Source organism: Gymnogyps californianus, chromosome 2, assembly GCF_018139145.2.
Source record: "Gymnogyps californianus isolate 813 chromosome 2, ASM1813914v2, whole genome shotgun sequence".
Lineage (NCBI taxonomy): Eukaryota > Metazoa > Chordata > Aves > Accipitriformes > Cathartidae > Gymnogyps > Gymnogyps californianus.
In genome coordinates this window covers 9,281,117-9,303,736 of record NC_059472.1, presented here as the reverse complement: position 1 = coordinate 9,303,736, position 22,620 = coordinate 9,281,117, and the positions used below count along the sequence as shown (strand labels likewise).

Genomic DNA, 22,620 nt, shown 5'->3' with positions numbered 1-22,620 from the left:
CTAGTAACATTGTTAACATTGTTCCTCCTTTCATTCCTTCCATTTGTTTTGGAACACACTTCAGTATAGCCAAGAAATGAACAATTTTGTTTCATCCATTCCGTGTCAAAACCTGAAGAATTTATTTTTTCAGCTGTTGTCATTTATGTGTGTGCAGTCTGGGCATATAACATAGGAAATCAAATGCTTTAGAGGTGAACTTAATTCTGTCCCCATCAAAGCCTTTATGTGCTTTTGAACTATACATGGACAGTTCACTGAATGTTAAAATGTAGCTTAATAGTTTTTTCAGATTTTATTAAAATATGGCTATTGTTGTTATTTACAGAAATCGCTTTGCAACTGGTTTTCCTATCAGTCGACTAACCTTCATGTGCAGCATTGTTTGCTATTGATTTCTCAGTCATGGGACGAAAGGGTAAGAAGGCTCATGCTGATTATGCATGCAAGTGTCCTATTTTTTTATGCATGACAACAAAGAAAAATTGATTTTTTTGGGAGGGGGGTAAGTTTTCCAGTATGTGATTAAATGCATGTCTCTGTGGAAAGACCAGGGTAAATTGCTTTTAAAAATATTTTGGCCTTCCCTTTACATGGTATATGGACTTTCTTTCCCATCATCGACCGCTAGGATCCTGTCCTGGTTTCAGCTGGGATAGAGTTAATTTTCTTCCTAGTAGCTGGTATAGTGCAGTGTTTGGGATTTAGTAGGAAAATAATGTTGATAACACACTGATGTTTTCAGTTGTTGCAAGTAGTGTTTATCCTAAGTCAAGGATTTTTCAGCTTCTCATGCCCAGCCAGCAAGAAGGCTGGAGGGGCACAAGAAGCTGGGAGGGGACACAGCCAGGACAGCTGACCCAACTGGCCAAAGGAACATTCCATACCATCTGACATCATGCCCAGTATATAAACTGGGGGGAGTTGGCCGGGGAGAGTGGATTGCTGCTCGGGATCTAACAGGGCATCAGTCGGCAAGTGGTGAGCAATTGCATTGTGCATCACTTGTTTTGTATGTTCTGATTCTTTTAGTATCATTATTGTAATTTTATTATTATTATTATTATCATTATTTTTCCTTCCTTTCTGTCCTATTAAACTGTCTTTATCTCAACCCACGAGTTGGTTGTCTCTCCCCCGGCAATTCTCTCCCCCTTCCCACTGGGTGGGGGGAGTGAGTGAGTGAGCGGCTGCGTGGTGCTTAATTGCTGGCTGGGGTTAAACCACAACATATCCCCAGTGGCTCTCTAGAGAATCAGTTACCTTGTGAATTGCTGAAGATGGAAGTTAGCTGTGTACGTGACTCTTGGCTTTCAAAGACTGCTATTTTATTTCTAGAAAGTTACATTATTCAAGATTAGTTTATGTGGGAATTAGACAGGAATGAGTAGAAAGTTGGGGTAGGTAGATGAATGAGACTCTTCCTCATCTACTAACTTGTAGATCTCAGCTAATGATCATGTCCAATGGTGAACAGTTCCGGATTTTGCTGTTTTGAAGGTGCTTAGCTGAACAGCCAAAGTTCTGCTTGATTCCGTGTTCTGGAGTTCGTGTCTATGAAGTATACTAGCAAATTCTGTTTGTAGCTGATGTGTTCAAGGGAGTGACCTATGACTCTTACTGGTAACCCAGCTGGCTCAAAGAATACAAGCCTTTTGGTACCCATGTAGAGGTCAGTATGAAATTTTCTAACATAAGGGACATGTCATGATTGTTTACATTTCAAAAGTTAAAACAATTATAGAATCTCGTCTTGCACAAGTATATTTAAGCATCTTAAGACTAGCAAGTCATTTGTAAACTAGGAAACTCTTAATTTGCCTAAGTACAAAATATAAAAAGGAAATTAGTTAAATCTATTTATGGAGTACTTGCTGTTTTCTTGAACAGAAGTTTAAATCAGTAAATGTATTTGTGTAGAGTGAATATTGCAGTAGCCTGACTTGCATGCTTTTAATTCAGAGCAAAAAGGTTTCATTGTATTTAAAGAACTGTCTAGCCTTTGATAATTTACGTGTGCAAATAAATGAGCTTGTCAAATGAACGCTACTGAAGTACTGGTATTTTGTGTTTAAGAACTTTGGCTTCTTTCAAATATTGAATTGTTTTTCTAAACTAGAAACATGGCAGTAAGAATTAATCTTTTGTAAAGATGTGCAAAATCCCCAACAATTATGTGAGAAAAGGTAAACATTTGGTTTCAAAATAAACATTTTTTTAGTTCTTTTTAAATTCAGTGGCTTTTTGAAAAATAGAATTATACCATGTAAAGTCTGAGTAGAATTCTAGACCCCAGGATTTTAAAAAATAGTTGGCACCTGTATAACTCAGCCTTCCTTTTCATGTCCAGCTTGAGATCTGTTAAAGCTCTTAGTCCTTTCATTTGGTCTGTACTTTGGCTTGAAATGGGCACCCTGTGTCTTCAATTGTGGCTTGAGAATGCTTACTGATTCCTTATTAAGTGAATAAGTAAGGAATTTCAACCTAACACTTAGCTATATCATTATACTAAATCAGTACTCCTTCCTGATACTTTTGTAAAGCTGTTAATATGTAAGGAAATAGATGAAGATAAAACTTCACAGATTTTTTTTTGTTGGTGTACTTCTGTAGTTCTAACAAATACAGAATAATTTATGCAATTAAAACAGATTCTCCCATTTTCATTAAACTAGAACATAACTGTTTAATGATTAGAAATGGACTTTAAGATGCTGATACCCTGCTTTTGAACTTCATAGGTAATAAAATATGAAGACTTATTAAATTATAATTGATCTGTGTCTGATATGATTGAGCTAGCAGACTTCTGATCTGTAATAAATGCAGTGCAAGCTGGATCCAAGACTTTTTCTATATGCGTGTGGTTTTTTTTAAATGAGTTTGTGATCTGTTATTGACATTAGTTTAGACATGAGCTTAAAGTTCTTCAGAACTGAGAGAACATTATTTTTGCAAATTGAATCTGATGTTGGAATTGCAGCATGGTGAGAAGTGCTGGTTCTGGGGAAGAATGCTTGGATTGCTGTAGAAACCAATGAGCCTGTGTGCCCAGAGATGTCCTGTCTGATTTCTACAGAAAGCTGAGACACCTAAGACTTGCTGGTTAACAATATGTGTATATATAATTACTTCTTTGTGTATAAATATAAAGCTGTCAGTCTCCTAGACTGACCATCTCCTAGACTGAACAGTTTAGTTTGGTGGGAAACAAAGTGGTGGTAGTAAACGAACATAGTCTTTAGGTACTGGAGATGCACAGAAGAGCAATCAGCTGCATGTGTGTTCCTTGTGTACTCTGTAGCTGATTATAAACTACAGGAGGGGGAAAACTGCTTTTTAATTAGCTGGGATACGTGGTTCTAGGTAGACATATGTTCTACCCTTAAATCTCACTGTTTTGGAGAGGGGAAGACAATTCAGAACCTTGTAACAGCTGCTTTTCAGTTATTCTGGGAAACCTGAATCCAAGCTGGAGCACTTTTAGAACTAATGAGAAAGATAACAACCACGAGGATATTTTATAGTTCAGACTAACCTAGAAGGAGTTTTTTTTAGCATAACTTCTCTTTCATGTCTGTGTTTAAAACTGTTAATATTGAAAAGTTGTTGTGTAAACTTCTGCTTGTTTGTTTGTTGTAGCACAAAGGTGCTCTTCTGTGAGGGCAGGATGAACTAGGTAAACCTGTCTGCAGAGAAAGCAAAGTGTGGAAAATGGAGTGTATGGGCAGCTCCAAGGACCTGTTCCTGATAATATGTAAAGAGATTTTTTCAAATTTTTGATTCCGAATTATTTTAATGTTCTTCTATATGTATGTTCACATGTCCAAATTGCAATATCCCATTTTGTAAATAATTTCTAGGAAAATCAAATGGGTAGGTATAGATGCAAACAGAGTACTTAATTGAAGATTGGTGAGACTTGAACAAGAATTTGAGTTCTTAAGCTTATGTATCTTCTGTGACTCTATTACAACATTTTTGTTTAGCATTTTATTTTTCAGTAATGTCAATACAATTTAAATACTTTGTTACTGAACAGGAACAGATGTTTTGTCATGTTTTGAGCCCTGTGTATGTGCCTCAGAAGAATTGCTGCACTCAGTTTTGTCAATGTAGATACCACAGTATGGTTCTAGATTCACAGAGAAGTTTTCATCCATTCTCTTTCTTATGTTGCTTTCTATGTACAGGGTGTGTGTGTAGGAAACCAAATTTATGTAATGTGGTATTGGACTACTTGTATAAAGAAAGTTTTCTTTTTAATTTGGAAATGTTTTTCAAAGTCTGTGTATATGTACTGAAGTCTATAGCTGAGTGTGCTTAAATGAGGGTAAAACTTGTTTTTGAAGTTGGCATTTGGGATATTTTAATAGAAAAAAAAAGATATATAGCACAACACCCTCTTACATGTTCTATATACAGTTCAGTGGTTTACTCTGAACTAGTTAAAATGTAGTTCCCTGAGCTAAACCTTCCCACTGCATTAGCTTTGAGGCTTTCAGAAAGAAGGCCTGTGAACCTTTGCTTCCTCATCATCAGGACTTTTAATCATGATGCACATGCCGTTTTCACTCACAGAAATCTTCTCATGCCTTATTTTTCTTCATGCAATTCAAATGACAATGTGGTACCTACTCCCTGATCTGTTTCAGCACTGTGCCTTTGGGCAACGTGTCTGCAAGACACCATTGGGCAGGAGTGGAGAATTTAATCCTCCCAGCCTAGGTACTGCAGTCATAGGATACCTGTGATAAAGAAGTGACACAACTGTTGTGAACATCCTCTCCTCTGAGGAAAAAGATGGGCAGCGGCATAAGATTCTGGGAGTTCTTACCACTGCAGCTGTGTTCCTCACCAGTGGATTGGATCAAGAAAACAAGCTGCATCATCTTAAGAAAATGGAAAAAGTAGCAGTAGTCAGGAAACTTCTTCATGCTTCTCTACGTTCAGATTTTTCAATGCACAAAGTTTCAGGTGTTTATCACCCAGAAGACTTGTGATCAAAGTTTAGCAGTGCCATCCTTCAAGCTCACTTCAAATAGTGCAGATGTGTAGTATTGACAAAATCTTCATGACTTTCCAAAAACAGGGAGTGCTTGACACTATTCCATCTGTTGCTTGGTGTAGGGAAGCCACAGCTTACAGAAGAGGCTACTATGTAATACAGATTTCATTTGACCAGCAAGGTAGATCTTTAGACATTTTGGCAACTTTCCCATGTGTCAGGAGTCATTCCAGTTTCTTTTGTGACTGACGTTGGAATCAAGACAAGGTCAAGACATCTGCTGAAAGGCCGAACTGTTCATGGTGTTTCAGTGACCGTTTGTGTTCTAAGAGATGCTAAGAAATCCGTATGTGCTACTGGCATAAGCCTGGGACTTTAAATGTACCATTCATTTTAACTTTACCACGTTTACAATAGGAGCTTGTGTAATTTGCAATATCACTGCTAGATGGTTGGCTTTGCTTTAGTCCTTACTTAATAGACTGTCAACATACCATGTCCTAATGCTCTACCTAGAGTTGTATCCAGACCCATGCTCTTGTCCCGGTTTCCTGTTGATGCCCTCTTCTTCCCCTCCCCTCTCATCCTCAAAATACATGCATATACAAAGGATGTTGCTTTAAAGGCAATGGCTTAATTCACATTAATTCCTGTAGCAAAACAGAAGTGAGCAGCAAGTGTTCAAACAACAAAATAACTTTCTTCCTTGCTGGAAATGAGGGCTGTGTCCAGTAACCTATAAGGAAATGCAATGGGAAAGGGAGCGTGGAAAATCTTGTTTAGAACTTTTAAAACGAGAACAGGGCATGGGTGGAGTGGCATGGAGAAAGTCCCTGTCAGCTGTCTGCCTTGCTGTCTGAAGCTGGCTCTGGGAACAAAAGGTATGACCTGCTTGAGCATCTGGGAGAGATTCTGTAGCCTGGGCTTAAGTAGCAGTCACCAAAGCTTACTGAGGCATTTAGCCAAGTATATGTATTTTACCTGTAGTTGGCCAACCTGCTGACCAGAAGTATGGTTTGAAGGCTCTAGAGGGAGACAGTGGCCCTTTTGGAATAGTTTTGCCCCTGGCACCCCTCAAGAACTGCTCGTTATTGACCCCTGGCCACCCTGGACATAGGCTGTGTTGCTGCTCGTCCTGTTACCTTTCAACCATGCCTTCCATTGTGTCTTTGCTCTCCTTCAAGCACAATGTCCATCTCAATCCTGAGGTGCTGCAGCATCTTCTGTAGAATGGTCTTCTGTGTTAGATGTTGCTCCCTAACTGCAACAATGTGGGAACAAGGTGGTAGGGGAGGTGCAGGTGTTGCAGCCCCCCTCCTCAGTGGAACCTGTGGAGGAGTGTAAAGCGAGTTTGCTGGCCTTTGAGTGCCTACAAAGGTTACAGCACGCTTATCTGTCAGCTGCAGCTGTCCTCTGCAGCTATGAAGTGTTCAAGGATGCAGTATTCTGAAAATTGCTCATCTGGGTTAGAGAATAGGTTAGGGCCAAGGTGAAGCCAGGCTTTGAGCAGGGCAGGGTAGTCTGTCTGGTACTGGGAGCTTACTTCTATGCCAGGATCATCACTGTGCTGTTCTCCTGTACCCACTGATCTTGGGAGGAGCCAGGCATTTGGACAGGGAGAGACAGATCAAAGTATTCCTGTTAAGTAGTGAGAGTAGGAGGAGGCTGCTGTGATAATGTCAATCCTTCTTTACTTTTTTAGTCTGAATTGAGTAGTAGGTAAAGGATATCCTCCTGGCTCAGCGTGTTACTGGATGAGGCCTTTAAGTACAGCGGATATTTTGTCATTGTTTGTTATGAATCTGCTCCATGCTCTACTGCTTGTCTGGATGGAGGAATAATGCCAGTTTGTGTGCTTCAGAGATTACACAAAGCTCTATGAGCCTCCTTTCCCTCCCCTTCTCCTTTAGTCCAGTAGATTGCTTATGTCTCCATTTTTCACTGATTTATGTAACACCTTGCTATGAAATCAGTATTTGTTTAGAAATAGGAGCATCATGACACAACCTCTCTTTTTCTTTTTTTCCTTCTTCCTCTGGGTTTATCACCTAGAACTCATTTCCTGACTGCGAACCCGATATTGAAAGCAGGAATGAAAGTTGGACTTTACCCAATTTTTTTACTGTGAAGAGGTTATCAATGCCAGCTGTGATGGAGAAGGATCAAGGAGATTTATGTAGATGTGTCTTTCCAGGTGTCTTCTGAAATGGGAGTGACAAAATTTCCTTTTCGTATTGCTTTAGTGATGAGAATTAAGTGACTTTGTTATGGCCAGCTTAATAGGAAGATAAGTAAGGACAAGAACTAAGAAGAAAAATTCATAATAAGCCGTAGAGCTTCTTTCACTGGAACCGGATTAATTTTAGATATTCTTAATGCTGTATTAAAAATAGAGGGTGCTGGTACTATCTCAGAGTAGGAAAGGAGGAGGCGGTGTTGAAGAGAACAGAAATGAGCAAGTAAAACAAAGTTACTATGTGGAAACAACAAAGGTGGGAGAAAGAAGAGACAGTATGGAAACACTGCAGGCGGTGGAACTTGTGAAAAAGAATGCAACCAGAGAACTTGATGTAATGGAAAACTTCCTTTTAATGGATTAGAAGTCTTTAAAAGGCACCGTCCCAAAGATAATATCTTCCCTGGGGATTTGTTTTAATTGCTAATGGTTCTGAAAAGAATACTTCATTGAAGAAGCTTAGTGGTAAGCCTTATTTGACTATGGGTTCCCCCCCCCCCACTTCTTACTAGTAGCTTGACATGCATTGTCATTTCTCGTTTTCACAAAAAGCTTATATTCAAATTATTTTTGCATGCTTTTCACTGTAGCATGCTGTGCATCTCTCCATGTTGATTCAAGTATAGAAGAACACATCTTGAAGTCATATCGCACCAGAATTAGCTTTACAATTAGCTTTACAGCTCTACTGTAAGAATAAATTCCTGGGAGAAAGTTGGGTTTTTTAAACTTGTTTCAACTTATGTGAGCACCAACGTATTTTTAAAAATAAATGTGAAATTGCCAGACCTAGGTAGTGGATGCAATTTTCCACATTGGCTGTTACTGAGATTTTGCTGTCGTGGAGGTCAGAAGTTGACATAAAGATGAACGTCGTGTTCTCAAGACAGAAATTTCATCTGCGTGTTGGACATTTTCTTTGCTGCGTTTTGGTGGAGAGGGGCTAGAAACCAGCTATTTCGAAGTCAAATAGCACTAGGGTGGGAGGTGGAGAAGAGGCTTATTTGGGGGATGGGACTTCATACTGTCTAAATGATGAGTCCTCTGTTCTCTCTGGGAGCGTGCTACTGGGACATTGCAATGGCTGATGAGCACATCCTTACAGCAGTTGTTCTTTTTATAGCAGGTTGAAGAATATTTTTAATTAACTCCCTTATATGGCCAGAATAATTTCCTTGTTCTAAAATATTTGATCTGTTTTTAATAGTGGAAGGGGAATGCCCTTGAAAATAGTTTTAGGTCTGAATTAAATGCATCAACCAGATATCGTTAGTGTAGTGGTTGAAGTCTTACTTTATGCACTTTCCTCTGGATATTTGAAACAAATTCCTTTTTGTTTGTATTTCTCATCTCAGATATAGAAAAATAAGTCAAATGAAAGTTTAATGTATAGAAGTGAAGTACTCAATTTTTATGTAGTTATATTTAAGTACATTGAGCAACCAAATGTAATTTTAATGTTGCTCAGTTTCTTGATATTAGCAAAACACGCATTTATCTGTAGATTCAAACTTTTATGTTAATTATACTAATTTTTGATAAATTAAGATGATTTTTTTTTTAAATCTTAGAAGATAGACAATAAAGGTGTGGACAACTAGATCCAAGCTTGGGACACAATGAAAATATTCAGTGAGTGAAAATGAAATCTTGGTTCAGGTTGTTAATATTCTGGAAACAGATGACAACAATATTAGCATTACAAAATTTTGGAAGAAATTCTAGTATTAGATAAATAATACAATCCATTTGTTTTCTGTTTTGCTAGGTTTTGATAAAGAGGAAAATAATCTGGCAGTTTTAAACTTAATGGGCAGTACTTGGTGTTTTATGTTTAAAGCCAGCTTGAAGATTTTTTCTGTAATTTTGTATTAATAAGATGTAGCAGTGAATATTCAGACAAACTCATTTGAAATAAAACTTTCTTGTAATGTGTATTTTTCTAATTCACACCATAGGGTTTCTTTAGTAAACTATGTGGTGACAGTTTCTGTGCAGCTCAGTGTTTTCTCTGAATTTATTTGCAGTTAACACTAGTTTATTAGCACTAGTCTCTTTAAGTCTAGAATTGGTATGGAATTGTTATTTAGTGGAAATTATTAGTTGTGATTTTATTAAAAATAGTACCTTATAATTTCTAGGGTTTATAAAAATACCTATGTGAAAATCCTGTGTTTGTGTTACCCAAGTGGATGTAATGTAGGAAGTAAAACAATAAAATGGTGAGAAGTAATGGGAAGCCAGAAGGTCACTTCAGAATTGCTTAACTCAAAATTGATTTTCTATCTGATGTATCATAATCTTTGCGAGTAAGGATGTTAAGGAGTTAAATTCTGTAATCCTTGCTTCTTAAATTCTGAGGTATTATTAGAGATAATGTTAATTTCATTAACCTATTAATTTTTAAAGTGATTCTCTAATCTTAAAGATAAACCCTTCTGTTTGAAAAGCCTTTTTGGTCAGCAGTCTGCCTTAATTTTTTTCTGACCATTCTTCAGCAAGATCAAGCAAGTATGTTTTGCTAAAATATTTATCACTCCACAGTGATATGTGGCTGCTGACTGAACACAGGTTTTTTTTGAAACTATACTGATTTTTTGCTTCTAGTCACAGAAATAATGAACTGCATGTTCTGGGGAAGCTGAAATAATGAAACTGGCTCTGTCCAGTTTAATTCGATGAGCTGTAAATCACACATTGACGATCTGTCTTTACTTTTATTCTTTTGTCTTTTCTTGTGCCTGGCCTTGTTAACAGAATTTGATACTGAAGTTTTTCACGTGTTTGGTGGCTTTATGTAGATGTAGATGTCACAGGGCTAATCAGATAAGCTTACAGTATTGCAGAGCCCTCGTGAGAAGTAACTGCTTCTATGCTAGTGTGAGAGCGCAAATTTCTGAAAAAGGAGAGAGTACTCGGGGAGTGAAATCATATTCAGGATGAGGCAGTATGTTCAAGTTCCAACTGTTGAGCAAGAAAAAGCCTATGATTATAATTCTGCTTTTGAACCAAGACCATGTATGTGTTTGGGTAGGTGAAATTACCATTTTCTGATAACATGGATTGTTTCTTCTTACTGCTGTTGTGTAGAATAAATGTGTGTGAAGAGAAGTACCTGTACAGCTGGGAAATATTTACAGTCTTAACATGTAAAATGCAGATTACAGGATTCCTTTAGCAGAAGAGAACATGCATGTTTAAACTTGGAAAATCCCACTATTGCAGAAGTAAATAATAAGTATTGTTTAAACCTTTTATGTTGACTATCATGTAACAGTGTGAACTTCTCTGTAGATACCACTTTAACTTTCATATTTACTTGTATAAAATGGCGTAAAGATGTCTTCAAGGGGGAGACCATTAAAATGCAAATTTTGCCTGACACTGAAAGGGAATTCTCATAGGATTTTTTGGTGATAAACCTGCATAGAGTGGAACAGGTTCTTTTTACCTGGCTTAGTGACTGCGTTCTGTAGACCTACAGAACAGCTTATTTGTGTGAAATGAATCTGTTTATTTGGATCAACTTTTATCTGGGTTAAATTTGTATCCAAGAAGTAGAGAATCTGTTTTCAATTGCTCAGCTTCTCTCCATCTTTTAAAACATTCATCTTTTCTACGTTGTGAAATGTTCCTAGATTTTGTTTTATTTTTTTAAGTTCAATCTATTTTTAATGTGTGTTGTTAAGACTTGATTTTTGTGTGGGTTTTTTTTTTGTATATTCATACTTCTTTTTTTAAACCTATTTCTATGTTTTTATTAATCTTTCCTGGTTATATCAAAATACTGAGCAATGATAAATAATTTTCCCACAAAGTGTGTCTCATGACTGTTAATTGTTTTGGTTTTTGCTTTTGGTTTTCTTTTTTAATGTGTTCTTTGGAGAGTCTATGACTTAATTTTTTTCTGATAGTGTTCTGCTTAAATTTCTTTACTGAAAATATATTTGGAGGCTGAAAGCTTTGATAGATTAACTCTAGCTTTGTAATACTTGAATGTTCTGTTTAATTTAGAAAAATCTTTTAATGACATTAAAATTCATATAAATTTTAGTTTTATATTTTGATGATAGGTTCTTTTTTTTTTTTTTTCCCCATGTAAACTGTGCTATAATTAAATATATAGCAATGTAAATATACTACTGAAAATCCAGGATGGGGAGAAGAGAAAATTTTCAAATCCTATATAATATACTTCTTGCTAGGCCTTTTTTTATGTCAAAATTCACTGTGTGCCATAAAGTTGAAGAGCAGTATTTGAACACTATTGGGTTTCCATTAACTGACACCATCTGGTAAGGCTGTCAGAATGAGTTGGTACCATTATCTGATATTTCATCCTTCTCAAAGGAGTGACTGTATCCAGGTTTTATGTTCAGTTTATGTAATTACCACAGTTCTAAAACATCATTTGAAGACTAAAATTGTGGTTCTTTGCAAGGATTTTCTCTCCTGTCACTTAAAGAGGGAGAAACTAACTCTAGAAGAATTTTTAATTGCCTCTGTCTTGCATACAATATTCTAAGACATTGTCTGTTCTTACTATGTTTTAGATAGCTATAGCAAAATATTTTACTACAGTTATTGTAAGAATATTTTATTATACTTAGGAGTAATCAAACATACTGTTTACTTTGGACCAATGTTAGTGGTCCATAAGGTAGAAAATCAAGTAGGAAAACACAAGTACAAAGAGTGTTGAGCCAGGTGCAGAGCTGCATACCTAACTCAAGAAACATTTAACAATATTAGGTGGATTTTGGTGGTGTTACTTGAATTTCCGAATACCAGTGATATACTAGACACTAATGGGGTACTCCTTTCTTATTATGATTTTACTTACTTTTAAAATGTTACACAACATTGTTCTCAATAGAATCTGTTTGTACAACTATCTGAATTATTTCTGGTTTAAGTCAAGTAGGTTTTTAACCTCTCTTGATACTTACGTTTTCCAGTGGCATATGAAATAGCTTTGCTTTTAGCTACTTATGATCTGCAGCTTTTATGTAAATGTAGATTTTTACATTGGGTAGACTTCTGTGAGTAGGAGATGTCAACAGGAGGAGTCATATGAAGAACTTAACGGTAGTAACAAAGTACTATTTCACACAAAAATGCTCAATATTCCAGTTGTTTGTTCCTTGCATGTTTTTTGTTTTCATAATTATGTATTGAAGTTATAAGTCTGTGTTCATCTTACTGGTGATATATGACTCTCTAATTCATGAATTGAGTTAAAAGACCACTGAGGAGAACTTAGTGTGCTGTTAAAATCATAGATCTATCTTTAGTAATTGTTTCTGATTAAATAAATTGCAAGAAGTAAGTTGTCGGACAAAAAACTGAATTGTGCAGGTGGAATAGAGGGACAATATCTACTCATGTAGAGTCTTGTAATAAAAACAAGTTCATCAGGGGAAGTCTTTGTCATGAATCTCCCAGATGTTCTGATAAATATGGTTAAAAACAGCTAAGGTTACTTGGCTGTCTTAAGTAAAGAAATACAATCCTGATGTATTTGTCTAATACTTCTTTACAACCTGAAAAATTTGCAGATAAATTGTAATCATCAAAGTTACTGCCAAGATATTATTTATTCTTTTCCCTATTTTGATTTGCAGTAAAAGCTTTTGCAGCTTTTACTATTTTTAACGAAGTGTTTTATGATTTTTTTTTAATACATAAATGAACACCTTTAATAAGGTATTTGTAAGATATTTAGCTACTCTGAATGCTCTAGGTACTGAGATTTGAAAGACCACACAGCCACTGATCTGCATGCATACTTGCTATATTGTTATTCAGTATATTATTTCCAATTTAGTGGCTCTTATGCATCAGAGCTGCTTTAATGTTAATCTGAGGCCTGACCAGTGAGTTAGTTTGATATGTCCACTGAAACATTTAAAACCTGATTTGTCAAAGCATTTAAATTCCTTGGGAATAAATTTGCACTGATAAAATAATTGGATAGATATCTAGAAACATTTTTTCAGGTTTTTTTTTGTGCTAAGTTTTTACTTCAAGTAAACTAGAATTATTCCAACATTCTAGTAGTCCTGAATGCTAGAAAAAATAAACCATACTTTGTAGGTTTTTATCTTGTTAGAGCAGGCAGTATGACTCTTTTAAATTAATAAAATTGCAAGTTACATGTATTATTCTGATTATCTGTATATGAGTACAGTATTAGTAGTAGAGTAGAAATGAGATCAGAAAAATACCTTTCTTCGCTTCAGGTGACTGTCTTTTGTCTGATACCCAGTAAAACAGTGGGATAATGAAGGGAGAGCTTGTTTTGTATATTGTGCTTTATTGCTTTATATGGTTTCCTGAAAACAGAAGATTGCGTAGTTGACTTTTTTTGTAGAAGAATGAACGTAATGCATGTTTAGATGTTTTGAAATGATCATTCAGAATGAAGATAAAATAGCAAATGAAGTAGCTTTGGGTTTAATATTACTAAATTTTGAAATGTCTTGATTTTTCTGCATGTTTTTAAGTATGGCTGGATGACAGGTGCATTTCTAGTACCCAAGATGCTTGCATCTTTTCTCATGTATTACATTATAATAGTAGTTTTGCTTATTTGACTTCTCAGTCATTTTCAATTACCTTAATTTTGCTTTATTGCTGATAGTAACAAGCAGCTGAATTCACTGTATCTTTTTCCTCCTTGCTTGTCAGCTAGTCACTTCAAATGAAAATACCGTAGTTCCTAAAACTTAATTCTAAATTCTGTTGGGTAAATCTCTCTGCAGGAGTGTGCTGTTGCTGTGCTGCTTTGCGTCCTCGCTACAAGCGTCTGGTAGATAACATATTTCCTGAAGATCCAAAAGTAAGTGATGACTTTAAAATTTTAAGGGATTGACATTTGAAAATTTTTGATTAAACTAATGCTTCAGCAATTTTTTTTTTCTTTTTTCTTTTCTATTTTAACATTTTACAGTAAATTCTTTAGCACTTCATAGCTTTAATAGAGGTTAGCAGAATAATTTAGCTGGAAAGGGACCTCTACAGATCATCTGATCTAATTCTCTTTTCAAAGCAGGGCTGTGCATATTGAAGAGTAAAATTAGTTCAGAGAAATAGAGATTTAATTAAACAGGGTATTCTGCAGCAGAGGTAGCACTTAACTTCATAACTACTTAGAACCACAAACTTGTTTTGTTATGGTTGCTGGTGTGAATATTTTCTGTTTTTCTACAAGATTTTAATTTTCTAACTCTTGACATATTGACTGTGTAAGTTTTTATAGTTCTGGTAGACTGTTGTGGTCCAAAAGGGGTTTCTGTTGTTGTTTTTTAATTTCTTCAGTTATTCATATGCAGTTTTTTCATCTCACTGGAACAGTCTTAGAGCTATATTAAAGCCTAACTCTTACTCTCTGTGAAAATAAATAACTTCTGTGTTACCATTTATTAATGCCTATATCTACACGTAATCACGTGATGGTTCAGACTGATCAAGAGCTTATGTTTCTGCTGCTGTATTTTTTTAAATGCGTTACCAGATTTTGTTATCTTGTATTATAGTAGAAGTAAGCAGAACAGTCAACATTTGTATAATGTTTGGCTTATATCTTAGAAAGTACATGGGCTTTTCTTTAAAATGTGTTGTTACTGAGTGCTAGTTACTATATAAGTGCATTTCTGGCTTCAAAGGAAATGTTTTCTGTGTACGCAGTATGTTGAAAGCATGGAACAATATGGTTTTATAGATTTATTTGGTTTAATCTACTTGTTTGATACAGGTATAGAAACATCCAGAATTGCTACAGTTGTAGTCTTACCGCTTTAATCTCACTCAGTAGCTCTGAGTTGGCACTCCTTAGTCTCTGCTTTTGTTAATATTCATTGGCTCAGTGCAGGACACAAGCCAGTCCATGATGTTTCACTGAGTTACAGTGAAACAGTTTACCTTTTCTAAAGTATGAGAAGACTTGCTTGATAAAATGCATTAATTAATAATGAATGTGTTAAAAGCTTCAAGTCATTTATTTGAAAAAGATAATGTTTTTGTGAACTGCTAGCAAAAAAAAAAAAAAAAGACAAAAAGCCTTATCCTTCTTATGGGATAGTTATAATTAGAACCTCACCTGAGGAGATCCATATCACAGTTCATGTTGGAACTAATATGTTAATCTTTGATCTTGTTCTAACACTTAGTCTTGACCCTGTATATCAGCTTTGTCCAAGATGTGACACTGTAGAAATAAAGTATTTAAACTACAGTTTAAAATATTTAAACTACAATCTTGTTTGTATATAGTGTCAAAACTATGCATCAAATATATTTTTTGTGGGGGAATGGGAAAAGAAAAAAATTACATTGTACCAGTAGGGAAGAAGTGTGTCTTAGAACTGGTAACATATCTCACTAAATATGTTCTTTATCTTCTTTTGGAATACTTGTGTGTGCCCTGTCCGTCGTCCATCCGTCTGTGTCTCCCCCGCCCCCCCCCCCCCCCCCCCCAAAAAAAAAAAAAAAGATGAGGGAAGATAGTTACTTCATTTCTTTAAAAAATATTTTACTTAATTTTTTATGTTGCTGATTTTTGCAGCTAAGCTATTGACAATTTTGCTCAAAAGTTATTCTTTTTTCAGTAGCTTATTCCCATCTCTATGGCTCAGATCTTTAAATGTTGATTAGACAAAAGGAAGAACACTTCCAAAGCTTTATACTTTCTGTGAACTTTTTTATTTTATTTTTTGTATGTCTGTTCTTAGGATGGTCTTGTTAAAGCTGATATGGAGAAGCTGACTTTCTATGCGGTTTCTGCACCAGAAAAGCTGGATCGAATTGGTGCTTACCTAGCAGAGAGACTGAGCAGAGATGTTGTCAGACATCGCTATGGGTAAGGAAATAAGTCACAGCATTAAAAATAGATGCTAACATGTAGCTGCATTTCATCATGTTTGTTCTGATCAAGTTTAGGAGGCAAGACAGACCCAATCTCTTTGTAGTGAGTTAACCTTGTCTGGCTGCCAGGTGCCCACCCAGCCGCTCTCTCACTCCTCCTCCTCAGCCTGACAGGGGAGAAAATAAGATGAAAAGCTCATGGGTCAAGATAAGGACAGGGAGATCACTCAGGAATTACCATCATGGGCAAAAAAGACTCAATTTGGGAAAGATTAATTTAATTTATTGCCAATTAATAACAGAGCAGGATAGTAAGAAGTAAAAACAAAGCTAAAAACACGTTCCCTTCAGCCCGGTTCCTTCCCAGGCTCAACTTCACTCCTGACTCCTTTACCTCCTCCCCCCCGAGCAGCGCACGGGGATGGGGAATGGGGGTTGCAGTCAGCTCATGACATCTTGTCTCTGCTGCTCCTTCCTCCTTATGCTCTTCCCCTGCTCCAGCGTTGGGTCCCTCCCACAGGAGACAGTCCTTCAAGAACTGCTCCAGCATGGGTCCTTTCCACGGGGTGCAGTCCTTCAGGAACAGACTGCTCCGGTGGGGGTCCCCCACAGATCACAGGTGCTGCCAGAAAAGCTGTTCCTGTGTGGGCTCCTCTCCACAAGGCTGCAGCTCCTGCCCAGGAGTCTGCTCCAGCGAGGCCTTTCCATGGGCTGCAGCTTCCTTCAGGGTGCATCCACCTGCTCCAGCGTGGGGTCTCCATGGTCTGCAGTGTGGGTATCTGCTCCCCAGTGGTCCTCTATGGGCACTACCTGTGACGATGAGGGGCTCAACTTTGGGAAGTGGTGGATCCGTCTTGGAGCCAGCTGGAGGTGGCTCTGTCCGACATGGGAGTAGCTCATGGTGTCTTCTCACAGAAGCCACCCCTGCAGCCCCCTTGCTACCAAAACCTTACCATGTAAACCCAATATGCCCTTGAATGTCATTCGGATATTGGGAAGCGGGGATATCTTTCTTTTCAACTCTTTTGGCTAAATGGTATTTAAATGGGAACTTTAAAACTCTGTCATACTCTAAGTCCTATTTGAGCTAGAAATTTTAAAGAATGTAGAGTCAAAAGAGGGAGAAGATGTTAAAGAATATGGAAATGGAGTAGGAAAATACTGAGTCTAAGAAATGGCAGGAGTTGGAAAAGAAAGGCAACATCCATCACAGGCCATCATTTTTGGCCTTCATGATGTCAAAAGCTATAGAATGGGTAAATGGCCATTCTTTAGGGTAATTAATTTTGTTCACTGCTTTTCTTTACTCTTTTTCATTTACTTAGCATGTTGTCTGACTGTGTGGGAGCATGGATAAGTTGCTGGCTTTCCATACTGGGATTTGGATAGACAGAGGATCTGTAGACTAGAAAGCTGGGATTTATAATTGAAAATAAAATGTGCTAGGAAAGAAAATTGAACTATATTTACTCTGTTACCAAGAATACCAAGAATGACATCCTTTTTAAAACCACTCATTTCCCTCCCCGTCCCCCTTACCCCCAACCCCCTCCCCCGCCCCCCCCCCCCCCCCCCCCAAAAAAGAAGAAATATGAGTGTAGGAAATACCAATAACTTCTATTTTTAGACAGTGGGAAATTTTTGTAGCAATAAGGACCTAAATTGAACTAATGCAGGTGATGATAAATGTGGCACATCTTTATGTGAGTCTCTCTAATTAATTTTCAGGTATGTTTTAATTGCCATGGAGGCATTGGACCAACTTCTAATGGCCTGCCATTCTCAAAGCATAAAACCGTTTGTGGAAAGTTTCCTTCATATGGTGGCCAAGCTTCTGGAATCAGGCGAACCAAAGCTGCAAGTTCTTGGAACTAATTCTGTGAGTAAAGATACTAAATCAAAACAGAATAAATCTCTGCTTATTTGCGATGGGGAAGTAGTTTCAGAAGTCACAAAGTATCTGCCAGTTAACATGAATTGAGAAGATTCTGTATGTGGCAGGGTATACCATTTGGGCCTAAACACAGAGCGGATACCAGCTGGAGGCAGGAAAACTGTTTCCTTTCAGTCTCTAAAATTCTTTTGATGGCTGGGCTCATCCCCTGCAGAAATAACTTCTTCTGGAAGGAACAGGAAAGCAGTTCTGTGAGTTCATATGTCGAGTCTTTAAACAGACCTCCTGGAGGCATTGTATAGGTAAGACAGTGTTTTCTCGCTCTCCAGCAATGAGAGCGATGGTGTGAGGAGGAGGAGGAAATAACATCCTTCTGCACAGCACTGACACTATGCAGAAAGATTCCTATTAGCTGAAAAGTAGCCAGGAGGCAAAAGCTTTCAGTATTACAACCTCACCGTCTTATTAGCTTAAGTATTTCAGGATTCAGATCCAGACGTGAAGGGCGTAACTAAAAGTGTCAAAATGAGGATTTGGAGATCTAGGTTTCCAAATAGTGATGGGTGCAATGAGTATTATGGTTCTGTCATACTTCTCTTCTAACCATTTTATTCCCAGCTAGTACAATAGGAGTCTCATAAATTCCAGGATTGTGATGTGGACTGTTTTCACTTAGAGTGACTGCTTTTACATGAGTAAAGAAGTAGTGCTGGCATTTTGTGTACATTGCCATTGTTAGCAGTGTGGGGGGTTCTTTGTGGATTCTGTAAAACTGTTGGGCTTTCCTTTGGGCATGATTCCCAGTTGATGGAATTAAATGGAGTTGCAGTTCAGGGAAACAGGAGGGTGTAGTAGAGTGATGCTACTCCGGAGTAGAATTTCTTATTACGGTGGAGTGCAGACAGTTCTTGCTCTGATGTAGGGGAGGAGTGTCCCCTTGTGCCCCAAACTAACGGGGCAGCTTTACTGAGGGTAATGAGATGTTTATTTATTTATTTACTTATTTATTTTAGTATCTTTGAGCCAGACTACTCTGCTTCTTTTGATTTGTTTGTATAATAATGCATGGGCAAGACCTCTTAGGGAAATAGCTTTGGAACTTCTTTCCTGAGCTGCCAAATGGCAAGATGTACATTGCTTTCCAGTTGTTTAAAATCCTTGGTGGCAAACAGTCACTGCCAACCTCCACGTTGATTTACAAGGCACGTGTCACTTCCAAATGAATGTTATTGAGCAGAACTCACTTTATGGTAATCTGTTTGATATCCCTGTCAGTTCCTAGTGAAGTCTTTTATGAGCAAAGCAGATTAACGGACTTCCTAAATTAGGAGATAATTTGTGTTTGTCTGTTGTAAAACTCAGTAACCAAAAATAATTACGTTTTCCTAAATAAGATGTCAAATTCTGTGAGGAGAGTGAATCTATATGGCTCGTCAACAGTATTCCAAAGGCTAATTTTAGCCTAATTATGCTAATTTCCCCAGGTGCCTTCTATAGTCAATGGGGAGAAAAGATAGAGTCTTTTTGTGTTGACTCAAGAGGAGCACAGTTTATTGGCACTGACAGCTTGTCTGTTACCAAGGACACTGGCCTACTGTGTTCTTAAATAAATTTTGTCAGACATGGAGAAAGTTTACCATCATGTGTAGCCTTTTTTAGTTTTTCCTCTCCTCCTGAAGGAAATAAATATATAAACAAACAAAAAAACCCCCAAAAGAGTAGAGATGGTAGAGTGATTGAATAATCTTTCACATGCTTTAGTTATTCTAATGTACCACTTCGAAGCGGAAACTGGTATTGTCTGGAAGAGAAGAATAAATTGCATATGAAGTAAATGTCTTTAAACTGGTGAAAAGTCAGGCAACTGTTGAAAAAGTTTCCGTGATGTTTTTAGGTTAAACTCAATTTCAGGCCAATACAAATTTATAGTCTGCTTACACTTAAAAAAATATGGGTATGATTGTGGCTATAAGTCGATCTTGATTATTTTTCCATCCCAAAGCTGACTTTCAAAGCTTCACTGGGATACAAAGGCAGTGATGTCTTTCAAGTAAGATTCAACTGTCTTATTTGAGTTGTTGTTTTTTTGCTGGCCTCACAAGCAGATTTTGCTTCAGCTGCAGAGACTCTTGTGATTGCTCAGAAGTCAGGGTTTCAAATGAAACAGATCTGTGTACTGAATGACTCCAAGTAGTTTAAAGTCTTGGAAAGATCTGGAAGCTCCCACTGTCTTCCAAGATTTTTTCCCTGACTCCTAAATATCTGGTTTTGGATGCAGAACTTATTCTACTTGGTGCTCTATCTTACAAAAAAACGAAAGTTTTATCATCAACTGTTTGACTTCTTAAATTCTTTTTTTAAATTAAATTTCATTTTTTAAGTTGATTTACTTCTAAAAAGCAAACCTGAAGATTACTGTTTTAGAAAAACAATTGTTGTTTTCATTTATGTACTTTTATGCCTGATCTTCAGGTTACGTTACATTAGTTCCTATGACATTTTATATCTTGCATTTGTAAATTATGTTAGCTTATTTCCTACAGCAGCAATGATTTTTTTTTTTAATAACATAATTGTAAATCTACTTATATAGGCAGATACTTGAAAACAGGTGAAATTCGATAGTGGATATGTTGACTTGTATTTTTTTTTTTTTAAGTAGACCAGATTTCAAATTGGCAGCGTCTATGCAGTTCAAAATGCCTTTTTCTGTCATGGAAGATATTTTTATTAACCATGTGCTAGGATAGCATATGCTGGTGAGGAAACTGAAAAAAGTGCGGTGGGAAACAGTGAGATTTCCTTGGCTTAAGTGTTACAGAATCTGGAGGCTGATTGCAATAAGCTTTTACTTAGAAACTTACGGCAATACTAAATTTCTCTCTCTAACCATTTTGCAGAATTTCAGTAGCGAATATCATGTAAAACATCTCTATCTCTCATGTACAAATAATTAAATGTATTGCTTAGATCCATAGTGGTTATATTACTAGGATAGAATGAAATAATTATACTTGTTATTCCTGTCTAGGGGTGAAGAGCTTTAAAATCTTGTGGTCAAAATTTTTTGGGACAACAGATGATTTTTAAAAATATTTTTAATTTTCTGTCAATTTATTTAGAGAGTGTCCAGAAAATTTCTTTAGTGAGCAGCTGGTCAAAACCAATGGAGTGCGTAATTTAGTAAAACTTTTGTCTTAAACTATGATGACAAAACTCAATTGAATACAACACATTTTAAGCTAATTTGGAATGTTGACGGGGTGAATTCTTCTTTGTATTTTGATAGTAAAACATTGTTTTTTCATCTGAAAAATAGCAGATATATGTAGAAGCCAGTATTACCACGTTTTAAATTATTTACCACAAATGCTTTCTTTAGTTGACAGGGTGCTTCATTTTAGAAGGGCAGTTTCTTCTTAGGAGCAGTGAAATAATGATACCATCAGTGACAGTGTTGGGCTTCCTGTGCATGAGGAGGTGACTGTTATTGCTAGTTGTCATCATTTGTTATTTAAAAGAAGACAAGCAGTATCCCAAGTGGAAAAGTGACCAGTCAGTGCCTGATATAACAACAAGATTTTTGTATCTATTAGTGTTGGCTTATAAAAGCAGTTGTTTTTGGTAGAATTGAAGTGCATGTAAATGTAAAAATAGTATAAAATGTCAAGACTATGAAATTAAGGAGTATCAGAATTAATATTCCCAGTAGACTACTCATTTGCTTGTCTTGCTTGTCTGCAGCACGCTAATCTGGAAGTATGTGATGCAAACTTATGTTTATTTACAAGATGCTTCTTTCATTCCATGTACCGATACAGAATTATGTACTAGTAGTGATTTAATATACAATGAAGTATTTAATCTCTAGGATCCCTGCTCTGTCTTTTTTTATGGGAGTTAAAGGTACAGAGAGACAGAATTACACAAAGCACTCTTTCTCATCCTGTAGGTTATTAAATTATCTTCTAAATTCTATGTCTATGTCTACTAGAATTTGAGTGATGCTAGATAAATTGCTTTAGGCAGTCCTTTTAGGGTCATTCACAGTTAAGTATTGCTTCCCCGACCTTATGCTCGTGCTATCTGGTCTTGCAGTTTCATAGCCACACTAATGTGGCCCTGTAAGCCATTACCGTTACGGACTTTGTTACACAACTGCACATGTGGCATTCAAGATAATTTGCATCCAAGTGGCATGAAATAAAACAGAATGTGAAGCTATCCATCCCATTCCAATAAAACTCAAAATGAGAAGTGTCAGGTAACCTTAACTATTAATAACTAAACTAAATCACCAATTTCTATTGCTGAGAACCTTATCTTGTTATTTATTGTGATTATTTTAATACTGTGTTTGTGAAGTTAATGCATGAATACAGTGTTTGAAACTCTTCTATTTAGAAAAGTTGAAGTTTGTCCTCTTTGCAGTTGTTTGGTGAAGCGCATACATACATTCACACACTTCTGTGTGAATACTACACTTAATACTGTACTGTGTAGTTTGTAAGAGTCTTATGTTTATAGGATATCATGTCTTCCTATGTGATAGTTTCCTAACAATGAAATACAGTAGCTTTGTCTATAAAAGATGGTGACTATCAGTATCAGCACCCC

The 22,620-nt window shown here is 36.7% G+C and overlaps 1 protein-coding gene across 6 annotated transcripts in view; it reads left to right on the top strand.

Moving 5' to 3' along the window:
• Positions 1–22,620, top strand: part of EFR3A (EFR3 homolog A) — an 89,291-nt gene that overhangs the window by 5,558 nt on the left and 61,113 nt on the right. For 3 of the 6 annotated variants that reach the window (XM_050891596.1, XM_050891594.1, XM_050891597.1), the window contains exons 2-5: positions 329–418; positions 14,009–14,085; positions 15,977–16,104; positions 17,838–17,988. In XM_050891596.1, coding sequence (XP_050747553.1) covers positions 406–418; positions 14,009–14,085; positions 15,977–16,104; positions 17,838–17,988 — 369 coding nt within the window. In that variant the 5' untranslated portion in view covers positions 329–405. Of the gene's footprint in view, positions 1–328; positions 419–1,618; positions 1,673–14,004; positions 14,086–15,976; positions 16,105–17,837; positions 17,989–22,620 lie in introns of those variants that run through there. The other 3 variants (XM_050891598.1, XM_050891595.1, XM_050891599.1) reach the window with 3 other exon arrangements.